This window comes from Nelusetta ayraudi, unplaced genomic scaffold (genome assembly GCF_046127955.1).
Source record: "Nelusetta ayraudi isolate G7.1 ecotype Tasmania unplaced genomic scaffold, CSIRO-AGI_Nayr_v1 ptg000063l, whole genome shotgun sequence".
NCBI lineage: Eukaryota > Metazoa > Chordata > Actinopteri > Tetraodontiformes > Monacanthidae > Nelusetta > Nelusetta ayraudi.
The window spans coordinates 155,593-176,404 of record NW_027466113.1 but is presented as its reverse complement, the minus strand read 5'-3'; the positions used below and the strand labels follow the sequence as shown (position 1 = coordinate 176,404).

Below are 20,812 nucleotides of genomic sequence, written 5' to 3'. Positions count from 1 at the left end.
TGAGTTTGAGATAAAGCTGCTTCTCAATCAGCGGCTGCGAGTCCGTCGCAGAGCCGAGTGGAGGGTTTGGGGTGTGGGGAGGAGGGTGAGGGGTCGGCCGGGACAAATCACCCACGCCGCCGCTCCATCTGTCAATTACACCCGGCCGGCGGCGTGCGTTGGGCCCCCCGGTGTAGAGGAGCTGACGGCAGGTGGGGGGGGGGAAACAAGAATTTCTATCCTTTCTTCCAGCACGAGTCGCTCCCTCGGCCAATCGTGCGGCCGCTCGAGCACCCGGCGAGATAAATAAACAAGGGTCCGCGTCACATCTACCGCGTCTCGGGCGAGCGAGGAGCTGGGGGAGAGGGGGGCAGGTAGCGAGAGTCGAGGGTGAGGCGGCGAGTCTGGAAGGAAGGTGGGGGAGACGGGGTATCGGCTATCGGCCAGGCACCGGCAGAGAGAGAGAGAGAGAGAGAGAGAGAGAGAGAGAGAGAGAGAGAGAGAGAGAGAGAGAGGCAGTCTGACTGCAGCTGGATTTCAGGGTCATTTGAAGAACACGAGCAGGCGAAGCAGCAGCAGCATTTTCAGATGACGCCGCCAGGGAACCAAAGTCCTCTCGCTCGCTCTCCCGTGCCCCCTGAAAACCCCCCTCCCTCCCCCTCCCCCCCAACGCTCCCTTTCGACACAGCGGCTAAATCAATAGAAATGACAGAGCTGCTGGAAGGTCATTCGCGTGCGCGGCCGCGCTGCTCTGTGGTGGAATGCATTCGGCAGAGCAGAGCGGAGCGGAGCGGAGCGGCGGGTGGAAGCAAACAAACAAACAGCGCCTCCGTCTCCGGCGTGGCGTTTCATCGCCGCCACTGGAATGAAATGATGGAAATATCAAGGTGGCCGCCAGTTTCCTCCCTCCCCCTTGCAGGCTCCCTCCCAGCGTCAATATGCAAAACGGAGCTCGGAAACGCCGGTGCTGCTGCTGATCCTCCACCAGGGGATGGGTGGGTGGTGGTGGTGGTGGTGGGGAGTCTTCAACAGAGGGCGCGTTTGTTTTCCACGATCGGCGGTGGAGGGGTGTGTGTGTGTGTGTGTGTGTGTGTGGAAGGAAGCTGTCATGACTCTCTATGCACGGAGGAGAAAAAGAAGAAGAAGGAGGAGGAGGAGGAGGAGGAGGAGGAGGAGGAGGAGAAGGACGCCGTCGCCGCTTTGCATAAGCAGCTCGAGACGGAGGCGCACGTGTCACAGTTGCACAAAACGCACAAAATGATGCCCCCCCGCACCCTCCTCCAACCCCTCCCCCCCTTAATACTCTCTCACTAATGAGGTATCAAGCATGGCCAGGCACAACACACACACACACACACACACACACACACAACCTGCCGAGGCTGGAGCCACGAGCGGCGGACGTAAACACACACGCACGCGCGTGCACGCACACATACACACACAGCAAGACAGAGCAGCGATGATTTGGCGGGGGGTGGTGGGGGGTGTTCCAGGAGTTGCCCCGGCGCGAGCTACTCACGGAATATTCGACGGTGCCTTTGGGTCTCTGGAACGACATGCGCCTCCCATCCTTCTTCTCCGGCGTCTTCTTCTGGCCCGTGTCTGAAAGCAAGCGAGGCAAGGTGCGCATTACATTCATGTTCCTCTGCCCCCCCGGCGTGTCACCAGCCGCCGTTTCCCAGCCCCGCGGGTCGACAGCTCATCCGTCAGCGGGCGAGTGAACGAGCGAGCGGGCGAGCGAACGAGCAGGCAGGCGAGCGCGGCCAGCCAGCCAGCGATGTGAGCTGCGAGCCGCCGGACCTCTTTCTCTCCTTCCCTTCCTCCCTCTCCCTCTCCCTCTGCCTCTCTCTCTCTCTCTCTCTCCGTTCTCCTCGCTCGCTCTGCCTCTATCGCGCCGTCCTGGCTCTCTCTCTCTCCCCCTCCCGCTCTCTGTCGCTCGCCCTCACTCCTCCTCGACGCCGCGCGGAGCAATGACAGCTGCTGAAAGCGGTTCACCTTGCCCTCCTCCTCCTGTTGCCTCTTGCAGCGCGCAGAGACCACGCTGACCTCCATCGAGGCGACGGCGCTGCCGACGCCGGGGCCCCGAGATCAGCGGGGGGAGGGCGAGGGAGAGGAGGAGGAGGAGGAGGAGGAGGAGGAGGAGGCGTTCGTCGCGGAGGCTGGAAGGTGCGAAAGCCAGGCGACGGGTCGGGGAGGAAGGAAGGTGTGGATGGAGGAGAAGAGAGGGTGTTGGGATACGGGGGGTGGGTTGTGGGGGGTGTTGGTATCATGCTGGCGAAATGCTGAAGCAAAAAAAAAAAACAAAACAAAACAAAAAAAAAACAGGTGTGCAGATACAGCTGTCATGTTTGCTTCCAACTCCTTGGAAAGAAAAAAAAAAACGATCCCTGTTTTTCCTGAAGCGACATCACGGATGGAAATTGAACGAGACGAACGGGAAGAGCAGCGACAGAGAAAACAGATTAAGATTGATGGCATGATGGAAGCTGAAGGTTTGAATTTGAGGGTACACAGACATATATATATACACACACACACACACACACACACACACACACACACACACACATCTGTATATGCATATGATACATACATATATATACATACATATACGTAAACATATATGTATCTAACACACACATATTTGTAAATATACATACACATATATGAACACACACACATATATATACACACATATGTATATATATATAATGTAATTATATATGCACATATATAAGTATTGTATACATATATATGTATACAATACTTTTATATATATATATATATATATATATACATATATATATATATATATATATATATATATATATGTTTGTGTGTATATATATGTGTATATATACACATACATACATATATATACTTGTATATATGTATGTACATACATATATACTTGTATATACACACACACACACACACACATATATATATATATATATATAGTAAAGTACTTTTGGCATCATAAAGGACAAGTAAAGGGGAGAGTCGGGGTGCGTAACAGAAGATGATAAGATAAAAGCAAATTAAGAAGGGGGTTGGGGGACGGTTGGGGGACAGTGGAGAAAGTACAGGGATGAAGGCAAGCGGGTGAATGGAATACGGAATGAAGCAGATGAAAGACACGAGCAGAAGATAGGACAGCGGATGAAAGAAGTAGAAGGGGGGGGGGACAGTTGGGGCTGCAGGGGATCTAGAAGAGGGGTCTCGCTCCAGCTCTCAGGCTTGAGGAACAACCGGTAGGAAGCCAGTGAGAAGGCTCCCAGGGCTCAGTCGGAGATGTTCTCAGCCGCGCCATGGAGCTCTTCAGGTGTTAGCGAGAGGTTGACCCAGTGCCCCGATATGCCTCGACTGGGTTGCTCCACAAACCCTTATTTTGTGGGCGGTGCCTGTGACTAATGAGTTCTCTAATTCACATCTTTCTCATTGGGGACGGCACCGAGCTCCAACTATGAGTCATACACTGGCGTTGCTATTTCTGGTATTTTAGCACCGCCTGGCAGAGAGGAGTGGGGTGTGGGGGGTGGGGAGAGGAGGCATCCGAGCTTTTCAGGTGCGAATGTGGCTCTCATAAAGAGCACACCGACGGTGTTGTTCACAAAACGCAAGTCTGGGGATGACTCACTTGTGAATACTGTGTCACCTAATGTCTCCGGATGCAGCAGGAGAATTTAAATAAGCCCCTCTGACGCGGAACGTCGTTATCGGCTATTAAGATGCTAATTAGTTTTGCTTTTTGCTTTTTTTCATTTTTCTGTGAATTATTTGGTTGGATCACATTTGCATGACTTTGTACCTTTTGCCATACTTTTGCTGTTTGTGCCCTGTGTCTATGGATTAATACTTGTCTACTTTTTGATCAGCTGTACAATGGTGGTTAAGAAAAAAAAAAAAAAAAAAGTCTTTGGAAACTTCACTGCATTTCTATTATATTATATTTGGAATCTCTTTCAAGTCTCCAAATTCTAGATTATTTCGAGTATGCACTGTTCCGTACGGGTCAAAACTGGATGTTTCAGAAAGATGATGCAGCCTGTCACATCCAGTGCCAGTACAAGAGTTTTTTTTTTTTTTCCCAAACAAACACAGAACATTCACAGTTGTCCGTGTCAGTCTGACACAAGCACGGCTTTTGAAACTATTTATTTTTCCAAGTATTTCGCAATAGAGACTGTGTATATTTTTTTTGCACTCCTAACTATTGTAAAACACCTCCCTCTCTTCCCCCACGACTAGTCTATGTTTACACATCCAAGACAAATAAACGGCTGAGAGCTAGCGACCTAGTGGACTCCGCTTTGCAATGTCATCGTGTTTGTGTGTGAATAATCACAGCTTAACACTAACGTTAATGTATTACCTTCAAGTGGGACGCGTTATTTAGGCTACACACAAAAATCCCAAACCATCGTTTGAGAATCGCACCAGCGGTTGTTTATGTCAATACTGCCAACCCAGGGTAAACCTTGGATGAGGCCTGTTAAAGAGGGGGGGGGCGGGGGGGGGGGGGGGGGGCTTCCAACAGTTGCCGCGTGCCAAAGATTATTCAGTAACTAATGAAAACCATGGAAGACCGATTACTTTCAGTGGGAGGACAAACACAATAGACGATTGGGTTTTAGTTGCTATTTGGAGGCAACACATCATGTGCGTGTGATTCCTCGCTCTCGTTATAAAACGTATTCCGCTGTGCGTTTAATTGCAGGTCATGTCGACGCCGCAGACTGCAGTGTAACCCGACTCATTTGGCAAGCGGCTGAGGCGTTGGCTCGGTTCGTTATCTGGAAGACTGTGAGGATTAGAAAAAAAAAACAAACACAAAAAGTGGGATGTTTTGCTTCTTCCCTGCAAATTAACGTGACTTTGAGAACTGATGCGGAGCTGACAAAAGAGGGAGGCGGAAAGAGATGTGGGAGGAGGGCCGGGGGGGGGGGGGAGTATAGCATTCACAGCTGCAGGGATGTTTTTACTTGGAAAACTAATGACCTGTCAAAAGTTAAACCTGACCATGAATAGTGGCACAACATATTGGACTTGACGCACACACCCATGATGCACAATTCAGCTTGACCCTGGGACACATTCTCTTTGCATAACCTCTGAGCCTTAGTTTGAAAATCTGAATCTGGTCAATGTTTCTACCTTTATGCTAAATGTTGCTGTTTTTGATTTGACTCGATTGAACGCTAATTACTGTGTCTTTCAACCTTTGTCATCGCCAAAACGGTGTTTGCATAAAAAAAAAAAAAGTACATTTCTCAAAATCCACCCAAACCCAGCGGAGTTGAATTTTGATTTTAAGCGCGGAGTTGATTGATGATTTAGCTCTGGCCGTGCACGCTCTTTGCTGCTTTATGCTAACAGCTCCACAACATGCATTTTCGAGCACATTAACATAATGCGCTCAAAATGGAGCGCAGAGTGTGGAGATGCGGAGGCTGCGTGAAAAAATTGCCCGTTGGCCAGTGTCGGTCCAGGCAAAGTAAATGCAGTTATCTTCCCTGAGCCCCCTAGTGGGAACGTTGCTAACAGGGGTTAGCCGGGGTCGCTAGTTGTCTAATTTGCTGCTTAACCGAGTAAAACAACAGTTGCCGTGGCGGAAGCTACTTTCCCCCGTTGCCATTTCCCTCACAGAACATTTTACTTGGCTCATTGATGAGCTGAATAACCATTACACAGGGTCGGCTGTGACAGCAGCTGTGTGACTCACTGAAAGGCTGAAAGGAGTCGCTGTGTGCCGGGGAAAAACAACAAGAGCTGCCTCGCAGCTATCAAGGATCCAAACAGTCACAAGAAGTCACGCCTATTTGAAAGACTGAAGAAAGAAAAAAAAGCGTGTCAATGGTCTACCCGGTGCCTTTGTCCAGCAAGACCCTCGCTATGGTCAGGAGCGAGGCAGGTTGAGGGTCTATTCACTTCGATTTTTTGGAACGTTCCAGTGAAGGATAAGTTCAGTCAGAACCCTGTTGGGGATATGAACGATTATTTTCAGGTTGGAAATATTTTTAGGATTCTGAAAAGAACTTGCATTGACTTGGAGCTCCGTTCACAATGGCCTGAGGTTGGTGTGGTTGGTGTGACCGCCTGCGTACCTACTTCCACACATTTTTCAGATTTCATCTTGCAAACGACCAGACTATTATTGGTTAGTCAAGACGTCTGTGAACTCTACAGCATCATACATATTTTTTTTATTTAATTAAAATACACAAAAGTTTGTTTGGAAGCAGACAAGATGAAGCCTTTTTCCCAAGCAGTCCATCTGCTTGCAAAGGTGCAATCCACGTTTTGCAGCATTCGCATTTGTTAACAGAGCAACCACAGCAGGGTTTGTTCTCATTAAAGCAAACATAGCAACACTCATCGTGGCCTGAGACCTTTGAAGCTTTCGTCTAGGCTTGTCACGCTTGCAAGGTTTGATGATTGCCATGGCATTAACCAGTTACGACTGATTGAAACGTTTGCGAGCATCAATGTGTTGAGGGATACATGGTGACAATGAGTGGATGGATGGACGGATGGATAAATGATAGAAGGATATTAACTTTGTTGCAAATGCTGTGGAAGTTCTGCGATAATCACCGAGATTTCTTCAGAATAATTTTAATATCGTCACATTCCTAAAATAATGTCCAAAGACATTTTTGCCCAAATCGTGTTTCCTGAAACCCTTAAAAGAATGGCTTGGGGCATTATTTTAAGAGGGTAGTTATTCATACATTAAAAGTATGTCAAACTTTACTGCAAATCGTTGCTTTAGTGCCTCCAAGCAATTTTTAAAAAAAATATACATACTGGTTGGGTTTAGTGATTAGTTCAGGCTTGACGTTCTTTCTTATGCATTTGACACCTCTGGCGGGATGCAACACCAGCCCTTTGAATACCACTGAAATTCCAATTACATCGGGCAGTCTCATTCTGATGCATGTGCCCATTTGACTCATTCTGATTCTTATTCGGTGCTGACTCACCTATTTTTCAAGAGAAAAAATGCTTTCACGATGAAAAGGGAGAGGCAGAATGAAAACTAGCTTCTCCTACACAAAACACGTTGCAATGGCTGATTTAGGTCATGTTTACTTTTAAACACATGACAAACAGATGAAATGTTGGACAAGTGCAGTTAGCGAGTACATGGGAAAAAACCCAACTGCACTTCCAAGTACGCAAGTTAAACAAACCATTGGGAATAAGTGCCTTTATCAACAGCTGGCACGGAACACAAGTGATCTGAATTCCCCCCCCCCGTCCCCATCCCCGCTCTCATCAATTTCACCGCGGCGGTATTTGAATCTCGAAACAGGCTGTGTTCTGTACCGGCGCAATCTGCTGAGAATGAGTCACGGCTGCTAAATTTATGGTCCCCCTTACTTTGAACACAGCTTTGACAAAACTAAAGCAGGCAGGGAATAGGAGAGTCAACAACTATCCGTCCAACATTCCCTCATGGTCCGACAGAACACACACAATCGGCCAATTTCCCTCTGCTGCCTCGTTTCCCCTGCCCGCCGGCTATGAAGCTTTCCCCCAGATGTTATTTTTAGAAAACAACTAAACGGTGAGGGAGGCGACGTGCGCGCGAGTCCTGCAGCACCGAGCAGGTGCCGCAGCAAGACTTGAAGCGGGAGGCTTCCTGCGAAGTTGGAGAGGGAGGCAGGACAGGATGACTGGCACGGCAATTTTGTTTTTGCTGCAGGCTTTGACACAATAATAAAACCTTCGGTGAGACAGATTGCAGCGGGGCTGCAGAGTCGCATCACCTGCGTGCTTGTACTTCTCTGGCTATGGCGGGTGCTCCACAAGACAACGTGCCAAACTTGTTGGCTATTTTTCCTTTTTTTTTCTTCTTCTTCTTTTTCAAAAGGTCAATAAAATACACAGTGTGATGAACGCTTGCTCATTGAATAGAGAAAATGAACTGAAAGCAGATGGTTTCAAGTTTTCGTGGACTGTAGACGCAAAGGAGTAAATTTAATCATCTTATCAGTGGTACAACTTATTTTTGTCCCAGGTCCTAAATCCAGTCTGGTTGTGACATTCACTGTTTCTATTGCTGTTACAGTCATAATTAAAACACGAAGAGCTTGCCCACTTCAGCTTTGCTGTTTTTTTTTTTTCCCAGTGAAACGAGTGCGTGAGAATTGATACGAGGAAAAGACGGCAGGAGCGACAGCGAAATGTATCGATTTGTCACTCGCCGTCCTTCTGGATCATGGCAATGCAAATGCGAAGGCTTTCATAAAAAAAAATAAAAAAATAAAAGAACAAACAAACCAAATCTTTTTTTGATGACGTTAATCTTTTTGAATTAAAAGCAACACCATTGGGCAGAGCACAGGATTTAGGCATTAACTTGAGGCTGAGGGAACGTGAAAAGAGTCGGACGAGTAATACGCTTACTCAAATAAAAGTGGAGTAAAAAGTGCTGACCATAACACAGTGACACACTCCGGCTTTACCGTTAAGCTGGTGCTGCTGTTATCTTTACACCAGCTCGTTAGCCAGACATGCCGACTTTATTACTGCGAAGAGGAATTGCCACTTTCCAGGGCCTCTTCGTCCAGCGGGAAAGGGAAGCCATCTATTATGAATTATGGAAGCTAGGGCACCTTATAATAGCAAAAAAGCGGAACAATAACACAAATGTCAGTTTATCCTAGGCTGCTGGTTGCTATCATTATTACTGTGTGTGTTTGCAGTCTTGCCAACAACACGGGGAGTGTGTACGTGGACATTACAGAGAGTGGCACGAATCCATGATTGGTGCCAAACACTGACTTTGACATTTCATGAGAGGAAAACAAGCAACCAGGACAACCAGACAAACCAGTGCTATGCTAGCAATGAAAAGATACATAGCAAAAAAGACGCAAATTTCCCTGCACACACTCGACAAATACGTGTTCTTTTTTTCTGCAAACTTTTAATCATTTTATGGTCTACTAGATACTGGCAAAACATAATACCAGCGACGGTGATTGTCAGCCGGTCTCATAAGACTGAATGGATAACACTGAATACAAGTCATTGTGGAATTGGTGTGTCACCAAACCACAGGAATCTCTTTCCTGTGCAAAAAACGCAAGTGGAAAAAGAATCTGGTGCAACTTTTAAAAGGGAACTTTGTGGAGCCGTAGCCGTTGGTGTGCAAGGCTGAGTGCACGTCCACGCTCGAACAGGAGGCACTGGAGCTGCCCCGTCCTCTCATTAACACTCTCCCCATGCCTGCTCATCACACTCCCGCCGTGTTGCTGCTAACGTGGCTTCAATTCTTTTTACACAGCTCGCTCGCTCGCTCTCTCTCTCTCTCTCTCTCCACAGCCTCAACAATGAGAAGTTAGCCCGCGCACCTAATGCGGGTCCCTTGCTGGCGCGCGCTCACCGGCGGTATTAATTTATATTCCGACAGTGCGTACATGATGAACGTGGCGCCGAGTGAAAGGGAAAGGGTGTTATTAAAAACCTAAGAGTGGCAAAGCGGTCTGCATTATGGAGTGGGAGTTCCAGCAGGGCGTAAATGGCTTCGAATCACATTGTTCTGACTGAAAAGGAGAAGCACTTAGTCTGCCGGCCTGTAATCACATGTGAACTGTAGCCAGCCACGCCACTGACATTAGCTTACTTAACCATTCCCCTGCAGCAGACCAGCCACTTCCACATAATATATAATCAGTAAAAAGAAGAAAAGTAAAATAAAGGTATAAAAAATTACTTTACTTTACTGGCTTTTTACACACATGTTGGATAAAATAGTTTCTGACGTACTTCCCCTTAAACTAAGAAATCGTAACATTGGCTCATGATGTTAAGTCATGAGCTAGAAAGGCCCAAGAGCATGTCCTCTCTGTGCTACGCGCATGTCAGGCAAACTAGGATCTCTAAATTGGCCGTAGTGTGTAAGAGTGAGAGTGCGAATAGTTGTTTGTCTTTCTCTGCGGCCCTGCGATAAACTGCCAACTTGTCCAGGGTGAAACTAGGTACTCATTCTATGACAGCTGGGATTGGCTCCAGCAGTCCCCATGACTCTGAGTGCACAAGAAGCTGTGATAGAAAAATAATGTCAGTCCATCAGAAATCAGAATCTGCAGGAAAACAAGAGCAAAAACTCCAAAGGGAGCTGTAGTACTTCAATCTGCTTCCTCTTTGCTGTCACTTGCTTTCAGACTTGGCTCCCTAATTACGCTGTGACCCCTTTCGACCTTGAGCATTAGCACTAGTGCACTTTGAGCAATAATTCGCAGCAAGTCACGGTTACGGGTCGAGGTGTAGGTTAAAGTGTGTCGCGACAGCCCGGGACGTCATGGCTCCGGCCACCTGCAGCAAGCCTGCATAGGTCACGTCGATGGCCACGGTACATATTATACATAATGTATGTTGGACTTGCTGTTGCTTCCGCTCTGTGATTCTTTCTGGCCATGACAGTCAGGCAACGCTGCAACTGATGCATGATAATCTGCCAAGAGCCAGATTCCATTTATTACTATACTACATAATCATCCATAATTAAAGAAATAAGCTCCTGATTGCCCCAAGAAAAATTCTACCCAGAAAAACATGGTTGGAAATGGAGCCTGGTTGATGACACAATTCTTTTTTTTTCCTTCCTTTTTTCTCTCTCTTACATCATCCTTTTGGAGCCCCGACATGATACCTCAGCAAACGCAAAAACCTCTCAGGTTACAGCTTCACTTAGCAGGTGAAGTGATGAGCTCAGCTTTAAGAAACACAAACTCTGCATTATCAGATTGTATTGAGCCAAAAACAACAGGCTCCTGGCCAGATGTCCTGCTCAAGAGCCTATGAGCAGTTGTATGGCACACACACACACCAAATGCAGGTAGCTACACCACTATATGTGCACTCTGTGATATAAGAAGACCATTGAAACTGCATTTTTTGAGTATTTGTCAGAATTGGATGTGTCCACATTTGAATGATAAAAAAACAAGTGAAGCTCTCAAACTCTAAAATGTTTAATATTTGTAGCATCTTTCTCCAAAGCTTGAAAGCTGCCAGGACATATACAACTTAAATGGCCATTATAAATCCTCCTAGTTCAAGTACTTCCTCTACTGATATCATGTAGGCTCATGTGGTTTTGCAACATACCACATGAGCGATTGGGCATCAGTGCAACGTCATTTCGCCTTAAGATTCCTATCGCTGCACAAAAAGCAAAAACCTTCCTTTCAAGCCATTTTGAAATGAAGCTCGCTCGCTTTTTCAGTCAGCAGAGGTTAAACACAAAATTCACAACACAGCCCGTCCAGCTGCCTACTGAGAGCACGAAAAAAAAAGGTATGTTTATTTCAATGAAAAGAGAATCTGACAACATCTTTCGTTCACAGGCTCTCAAACTGACAGCTACGCAGCCGAAAAGGCCATAGCGAGTGTTGGCCAATAACATGTGCTCCTCCACTGGACTAAGACAAGACTTTCAGCTTGTGTTTTGCCTTGCTGAAGGAGTGAAGCGGCAACCACCTTCACTCTTAAATGATTTCAAAAGCCTCTGTCTTTGCTGCAAGAAATGCCCAGTTGAACTGAGGATTCATAGATTCAAAAATCAAAACAACATAAAAATTACCCATAATTTAATAGTGGATTAGGAAAACTAGCCTGAGTATCTTTTTAACTAGTTTACAAGATGTGACTGCACAAGCGTTAACATAATCAAAACATCCGGATAAAAGCAACCATATAAATGGAGACAATGAGGATTAGAGATGTTGGACACAGCATGTTTCCCTTAACCAGACAGCATTGCAGAGAAAAAGTTTGACTCCTTGAGTCTCTTAGGTGACTATTAACCATTGGGTAACTGTGTTAAATGCCAATTTCTTGTCACAATGTATTGGCAATAACACCATTGCATTTTTGATAGGTTTCCTTTGTCTTGTGAGGGATAGAGATCACCCAAGAGAGACAATGACCATCAACCTCGTGCTTGACCAATGTTTCATGAGAATTTCTTCACTGTTCTATAAAAGCTGAACTTTAAATGTGATGTCTCAGATGTCGTAATAATAGACTTGGCCAATAGTGGGAAGCCTAGCCATAACAAACTAGGCCTACTACAAATTGGCCTCTTGCACTTTTCACACTCCTACTAATCCTACCTACTTTACTTGTTAAGTAGGCAGGACTGAGCTTCCAACAAGAAACCATTATTTGACTGATCTTGACTGGCAATACAATACAGCATAATAAAAAGTTACTTTACAATTTATCAAAAAATGACCATGAGCATGAGATCGCTTGACTACGCACGAGTCAATACTTATGCCTTGTGTATAATGTTTCTCAATCATTGCAAAACGAGTTACTTCCACAAACAGAATCACCCTAATGGTCCACTGCAGTGTCTCAGCTGCAGTGGGGATTGATGACGGTCTTGCTCTACTGAGGCCAAGGCCACTGGCTGTGTGTCCACAGGACCCAGACAAAACCCAGCTGACAAGGACAAAGGGAAGGAGAACAAGCTCTCCTCGCTCCGATCACACCTGTCCTAAGATTGGCTACAGTGCACAAACAACCCTTTTCTAACTCTTTTACAGCCTCAGGGAAGAAGGCTAAGAAAGCAAGATTCTGTTGGAGCGAGACAACATTTGACAGTACTTAGTATCTATGGTCAAGATCAGGATAGAAAAACCAGTCAGGTTGCTTCAACTTAATCTTCATGTGATAGGATGACCCGGCCCACTGACAACCTTTACAGACATATGATCTATGATAATTAAAATTTGTAGTGCGGTGCACTTTGTGTTTTTCCTACTTTTGCCTTTGTTGGTTTCATTTGCACTCATCACAAAATGTCAGGCTTAAGTGACTTTCAGATGAAAATGCACAAGGTTTACAAAAGTAGTGCATCTAAATAGAAACTTATGCTCTTTAAGAATTTCTTTCTCATAAACTTGTCATGTGTCGCTTTTGCAGGGTGTCATGCTGGGAAAAGTGATATCACAACGAAGAAGACTGTCTAAATACAAATTGTAATTTATCCAGAACATTTATTGGTTCAATTCATGGGTCAGATGCTTATATTTGTGTCTTGTTTATAAAATGTTACTCACCTTGAACAGCACTTTTTCTAATAAGTACTGAAGCACAAGCAACAGTTGATCAACTTAAGTTCAATTGTAAAGTTTATAGTAAATTTTAGGTGCATTCTGACATTTTTACTGAAAACTCAATATTCCAAACTTTTTGTGAGTAGTGTCAATGGCATTTGTCAGCAAACATGATCAAACCACCTTTAAACAAACAAGTTCCTTACTATTATCGCCATCTCTTTACATCCCGTAGAAGTCCTATGGCAACCTGCATGTAAAGGACTTGGACATGCTTGACCCCAAAGTTCACTGAATGTAACAAGTGAGAACACAACCGTTTTGTCCTTAGGCACAGTGCCCGGGACTTCTTGGAAATATCTTCTCAGTCATGGTTTGTGTGGATAACGACATGATCCACTGCAACCATACTAAGTCACACATGAACCATGCCCAAACAAGGAAGTGGGCTTTGGCTACTTTCCTGCCATTTCTTCATCTGGGTTACACAGTAGCCTGATAGATTGGAGCCAGCTAGATGGCAATTGCTGGTGTCTCCATGGTAAAGTTATAAGTCGTAATAAAGTGGACTCTACTCTCAATAGATTTGTTCCATGGTGGTGCAGAGACACACTCAACAGCAGTGAACACAAACAAAGCTGCTACGTGCTGACACAAGTGGGTTGTGTTGGGAGTTTCTAAAGCAACTGGGCGCCCACTGTAGCGGCTGTGTACACACTTAAGTGTGCTGAGGCACAGAGCGATATTACATTGAGAAAGGTGACCAGCTGGGGAGATGGTTGGGGGGGGGGTCACTGTGCCCTTGGCATGGTATGGAACTAAGCCGGAAACATCCTTAATGATGTGAAAAATGCAACTCTGCTATAAAGATCTGTCACATTCCTCACTGGCAACGTGTAATCTTGTTAGCAGGACAGACTCAGCATTTTAGTGATGTGGAGATTCCCTGTCAGAGCAGTAAAAGATACAGCTTGCTCTTGAAAGACAGTTTGGGTGGCCGAAGATCCTTGAAAACTCAGCAAGCCTCCATTAATTCCGACCCTAAACACAGTCCTCCGAACAGGTGCACCGTGTTGCACGCCGGTGTGACACTCTCTGCCACTTAAGTTCTCTGGACGCAACCTCAACTGGTCCCAAGAGGACCTCATAATGGCAGGCACGACCAGTGACATACAAAGACCAAATGCTCAGGGACATTTTGGAAATTACAGTTGTTTCAATTCCGTATTACAGTGCGGTGAGCAGTGGCAAACTCCATTTTCTAAATCAGCCACGTAACTGCAGTGATGTCGGTGTCAACCTTTGGGCAGCATAAATGATGACAAACGCGACACCTGGGGCATGAGGAGAACTCAGTGATGCAGAGAATGCCAATATTTGGACTGACAAACACGGACACGGACATGGGCACAAAATGTATTCAGAATTCTCCAACAGTATATTCACAGTTGATATCTTGGAATCCTCGTGCTTTGAAAGAAGAGAACATGATTTATCACACACCAGACAAAAAAAAAAAGAATCCTGTGAGGGCTGTGGGCTTTCGAGTAAAAGCCAAGAGAAAATACTTGGGTAGTATCTAATTCTCCATGTTTTCCACAGTGGGGGAATCGTGGCACAGCTTTAAACCTGTGCAGAGAGACCCCTCCCAGGGCACAGGAGCTATAAATCTGTGAGATTTTGGAACCGCCATTACGGAAGGTGGAAAAATCCTTTGAAAAATCTTTTTTTTTTCTTTAGTTTTCTCTTCTTCTTCCTCAGGTTGAACAGAAATAGCAAAAATGAAAACCAGAACATGGCAGCAGGAGCTATAAATCTGTGAGATTTTGGAACCGCCATTACGGAAGGTGGAAAAATCCTTTGAAAAATCTTTTTTTTTTTCTTTAGTTTTCTCTTCTTCTTCCTCAGGTTGAACAGAAATAGCAAAAAGTGAAAACCAGAACATGGCAGCAGTCCTTCTAAAGAAGTCTCAATATAACCCCTGCAAAAAACAAACCAATAAATAAAACCTTAGGCGAGACACTTTTCTTTTCCTTGCCAGAGAGAAGATTTGAAAAGGTACTGAGCGGAAAACATTGGGCAGTTCATAAAATATGCTTCAGTAAGCAGCGATATGGATGGAAACATGAAACATGTTAAAATGTATGTTACTGTGTACAGACCACATAACAAAGAAAATTTTGAGTTGAAAACCATTAATCATTACAGCTTTAGTGTAAGTAATACAATGAGATATTAAACTCTTAACCAATAGTACCACAACTGGAGTTTTCTTTTAACTATTGAACTTATACAAAACACCCATTTGCTTTAAAAGGAACTAATGTCTATCCATAAAAAACTATTTTTTTTAAAGGCTGTGTCCTGTATTGTTTGCGGTATACAGATAAACAGACAGTTAATTAGTGAGATTCAAATATCAAGGGTCTTAATCCATTTAAACAATTTTTCTAGTAGTTCAGTCAAATGTTGAGAACAATTGATTTGGTCATAAATTAAAGGGTGTGAGATGATCTGCGGATACAAGCAGAGTTTCAATGAGCGCTGTCTCAGTGTCTGCTAGTTGAGAAAATCTGCTCTTAAATCGTATCCGGGTCAGTTATGCTTGTAACAGCTTAACAAGTTAACACCTTATCAGTCTTGGCGCAGCTAACTACTTCAGTAACTACCGTAGAAGAAGCAAAAGAGACTGCACAAATAGATTCATGCACGTTGCAATTTGTTCAATTACAGCAGCAACTTGTCGAGCGAAACAGCCCCTCTTTGCCTCATCTCTACCTATCCGTCATTCCCACTCAGTGATTATGGTTGACTTGGAAACGCTCCATGAGGCCGATGATGAAATTTAGAAAGGGATCCAAATGTTTAGAAGACTCAAACTTTTAAAGGATTTAGCCAGAGGTGAAAAATACTCAGAAATGGGATTTTTTTTTTTCAAATGACGTACAATTTCTTTTTTGTGTGTTTCATTAACAGTGTAAGAAAACAGTTGCATCGAGCTGCCTCAGGTGTTCTCACATGAGCAAAATGTCGAGGTTTTCATCATCTGATATAGCACATGGTCTTATAATGAAAATAGAGCAATGTCTTAACTGCTGAGCACAAATGCTCTTTTCACTGCGATACAGACTTTTTATTTAGACTCTATGGATGGAAAACATTGAATTATCATATGATATTATGATTAGGATATTGATTAAAACTACTGACTGGTGTAATGATCAAGTGTCTTTGCATCTAAATAATACTGACTAATAAAGTGGCTTCCAATTTTTTTTTTTTTTTTTTTTTAACACACACACACACACACACACACACACACACACACACACACACACTAGACAGTCACTTTAGAGAGTGATTATGATAACATCAAGCGTGGTTCCGAGTCACCAGAACATGGCCGGGACCACTGGGCTAATCGCAACCGGGACATGTCAGACAGAAAACGCCCACCCAACAGTTTACTCATCAAGCCCCTATCAGAGACCGTCTGACTTCCACCACCTACTGTAAGTGCATGGCTTCTTAGTCAGTTTCTTTTCTCCAGAGTGGGAAAGCAGCTTGCAAACAAAAGCCGCCCCTGTGGTCCCTTTCTGCTGCTGCAGGAGCCGAGTGACACCGGGACTGCTAATGGACCTGCCCACCTTCCGTGGCATTTCGAGAGCAGCGGAGCATGCATCTGATTAATCTTTGTCCTAATTAGATCGAACAATTAACCCGCCTGCTACTGAGCTGTGGAGCCTGATGACTCGGCATCAGCTGCAGAGGCCCTGTACACAAGAGAGGGGGCAGGTGAGTGTGCCCTTCCGCAACAACTTTGTGCGCTTTCAGAACAACCAATTAGTGCCGAGAAGCGCCGTGATATTTGGACGAGCGGTGTAGCCGACAGCCACGATCCGTTTCCAGCTTTTCATTTTAATTCAGAGTTGGAGGCGGCACGGATGGGTCTCGTAATAAATTTTATGTAGGTGGTATAGAGAAAAGAGGGGGGGGGGGGGGTTCCAATCTTCACTACCACAGACACTCCCCCAACGTGAAATGCCTTAAGGACATACTGGCTGACTGGACGGTTCGAGGCACGCATTGCCTGCTGATTTGAAATATCTGGAATGCCTCGGTTGCACACAGTGTGTCCTTCCAAATGGTCAAGCGGAGAGAGGACTGAGAGAGAGGGCGGGCGAGAGAACTGAAGCGCATTTGTTGGGGGTTAACATCCGTTGAAAAATGGAACATCGGGCAGGAATGCAAGCAATAGGCATTCTTCACAGTGTGTTCGCAACATCAAGGAAGTGTCCATTAATGCCTCGTGTTCAGCCTCGTAAACACTCAGCAAGTGGCTGGAGCAGGAATTAGTTCTATGCCATATACAAGTCATAAAGCATTTAAGCGTTAGAATAAAATAAATAAAAAGTCGGATTTGCGCAGATGACTTTCAGCATTGGTCTTCGAGTCACAAATGTGTAGCCAAGAAATATGGCCATACCCAACACGTGTCTAGTGTATCCTTTCAACTATTCACATGCAAACATGGCCATTTTCAAACGCAGACAGTGTAAAAGCCAGAGTGAGCCAGGCTGTTCGTGACGTCACAGCTCAGCTGACAAGCATGCACGGTGACAGCAGCAGAGCGGAAAGTTGCCAACAGCCAGAAATGTGGCGAGTTGGTGAAATACTGCATGCACGTACCTGGGGGAAATAAATCGAACGACTGGAGCAAAACACACACCAAAAAAAGTATCTTATTAAAGAGGCACGAGCTTTCAGTCGCGTTCCTCGAAGGCATGCAGACTTCTTGTTTTTGTCATTACTGTTGCGGAAATGACCACGATCTCAACTAAGATACGAAAGTGTCATTGTTACTAAGTTAGACTTAGGGTCGACGGACACAGCTTGCTACTACAACTTAAATGATTATAACAGAGAAGAAAAAAAAAAGAAAGAAAAAAAAAAAACTTCCGTGCATTTCACAGAACTGCGCGCGGACTTTACGCCCAACTCGCACCAGAACAGACAGAAGCTACGTTTCTTGCAGGGTCTCCTCCTGTTCAAAGGAATTTGAAAGTTCACCACACTAACCTTTGCCGAGGTGCTGAGCGTTGCTGCCGTGTGTTGCCCCGAAATCGGAGAACTGAACTTGCCCGGTGGTCGCTCCAACTTCGGGCCAAAACCTCTGACTGAGAGCGTCCCGGACCACTCTGGCGCTGCTGCCCGTAACTGAAAATATGTACTCCATAACGACAATGCACCTAAAGTAAAAACTAGCCAGACAAGCTAAAAACAACAAAGCGTTACTCGGTCGGGGACGAGTGCCCGTCACGTCATTGCTCCAAATGACACTGTTAGCGAAACGAAGCAACACGCTGCCTCTGCTCGCGGCTGTGTGAAGTCTCCTCGCTCGACATACCCCAAAACAGGAACTGTTTGAAACACGTCAACAAGTGCGAAACTCTCCCAACCGCCTCCCAGGCGGTGCAGAGCTCTGCGACGCAATTCGTAAAAGACAGCCAGCCAGAGCAAACTTTAAATCACATATCTTGAGCTTTCACTTCCATTAACAAACGTAACAAGCGACACAGAGTCGTTGTGAGGCGCCTTGTTTATGTATTTCTTTTAAAATGGTCTTTTCCTTTATAAGAATAAGATAGGTAAACATATTTTTAACACTCAAAAACCCTTGCATTTAGATATACTGTTGAGATAGATAGATAGATAGATAGATAGATAGATAGATAGATAGATAGATAGATAGATTCAAAGCCTAAGCAGTTATTACTGATTTATTATTGAGTTATTCTGTTCCTTTCACGTAATCCTTTAACTCAACACTGCTTCTTGACGTACACAAGGATCACGGGAAATATTTCTGCAAATCCATGAACCCCTTTTCCACTCTCCAGACTGTAGCTACTAGTATATTGACAAGAGAGTGACATTCGTCAGACTCTCATTGGGTTCAAAGCACCTTTCCTAGCATGTGAGCACCTCAAGGAACAGATGGGGAGACCTGCAGCACACACGTTTCAGTTCTTCCAACCAGAAAAAGAGGATGACCTTTCAATGTGCATGTAGAAACATGCACAGAGAAGGGTGGCACAATTTGAGATAGTTACACAAAGCAGTTCTAATGCATGCCTGCTCAACTGAGACAATCAAAAGGATAAAATGTTGGAGACCAGTCCCTGAAATCCTATATTAAATCTGCAGTATTGATGCACAGAAACATTTGTTTTAATGATAACTTGTGGAAGATAATCATCATCATCATCGTCGCAGCTAGCAACATCAGAACGCAGTGATATTAGCAATGCTTCTGGTTGTATTGGGTGAAGGGTATTTCAACATAAATGTCACTTGTGTTAAAACAATATCTTTTCAAATAATGATGTTAGTATTGTGCTAAATATTTAGAAATGCTTTCAGGGAAACATAAATCTTACTTTTATTTATCTCTAGTTTTTAAATTTGGCCTCTTGATGTCAGTGCACGTGCTTTACAACAATTCTGTGCTGAAGCATTAATAAAATTTGTAGCTCGTCTCTCCATTATGTGAAAACATACAAATATGAGGAGGAATTATTTCTATGTAACTTGTGTTCTGACAGAGGAGCTACTTCTACTTCTTTTGGAGCGAATTCAGAGGGTGCACTGTACAAACGTGTCCTGTGAGACTCAGTCATATCTCGCACTAGTGTGCCCCCTCTGCTGGTTGTATAAGGTACCATCTTCTTCTTGTTTTCCCTCTACCCTTCAAAAACAAAAACACAAATACGGAATGATTATTAAGATAATAATTGAAGCCTAAGAAAAAAATAATTTGGTAGTACATGGGGCAAAAAAAGAAAGAGTGACTAGCAGCTGCAGTGATATTACTGGCAAGCAGTAAAGACTAATCTCAGCATCTCAGACAGTGATGTGGCAGGACTTTGATAAACTTTACGTCAGGATATTTTATGTGGCACTCTGTTGGCCTTCGATCTTGCTCAGGTCCCTGCCGCAACACATAACTTTCTGACAGTGTATTTAAAATGGTATATATCCGCAGGTCTCAAAGGGGGTGGAGCAACCCTCGGAGGACCTACTGGCTATGTGATATAAGGTGCTGCGGTAGCTGCCCAGATTGCTGAACACATCATCTTCAACATTCTCAGAGGGAGGCTGACCACACACATATCACCCTACAATGCAGAGAGTTACGGGTTCTAGAGGTGCAGACTAAATGTAATTGGTTCTAGTTACACAGGCTGACTTTCTCTGCAAACGCTTTCACTGTCTAATTAAGCTCATGTATGACCAAAGCGGGAAAATGAAACTATTCCATCTGCGCTCGCCCAACATCAGAGCTCTTACTGTGTGGAAATTCTGTGAGTTATGACCTTATTGTAAGTGACATGCTTTAATGCTTTAAATTATTTATTGTCTGTATTCTGTTATTAAAGACAATTAAAGCCACTTTCAACCAGACAACAGACATCCTTTATTGCTGTGACAACCCTCAGATTCTTGTAAATGTGGCCCCATTGTAAGACATCGTTCCTTTGACCGTTTAAGATTCTGCTTAATTTTGTTCGGCATGCTGAAAGTACCTACATTCTTAATTAAACATCTCGTCTTTCAATTTTTGAACATGGTCAGATTAACACTTTGTCACTTCAGAGTGCAGTACTGTAGCCCCATGATGGAACAAGTCAATTTAATGACCTGAGAGTGTTCCAGAGGCTGGTATAAAAACCTCTCGGTGTCAGCAG

At 44.6% G+C, this 20,812-nt stretch overlaps 1 protein-coding gene across 6 annotated transcripts in view; it reads right to left on the bottom strand.

Annotated features, from left to right (window-relative positions):
• The window catches only part of oxr1a (oxidation resistance 1a), a 141,303-nt gene that overhangs the window by 39,447 nt on the left and 81,044 nt on the right, over positions 1 to 20,812 (bottom strand). For 3 of the 6 annotated variants that reach the window (XM_076041159.1, XM_076041162.1, XM_076041163.1), the window contains exon 4: positions 1,502 to 1,584. In XM_076041159.1, coding sequence (XP_075897274.1) covers positions 1,502 to 1,584 — 83 coding nt within the window. Of the gene's footprint in view, positions 1 to 1,501; positions 1,585 to 1,977; positions 2,089 to 18,143; positions 18,523 to 20,812 lie in introns of those variants that run through there. The other 3 variants (XM_076041165.1, XM_076041160.1, XM_076041164.1) reach the window with 3 other exon arrangements.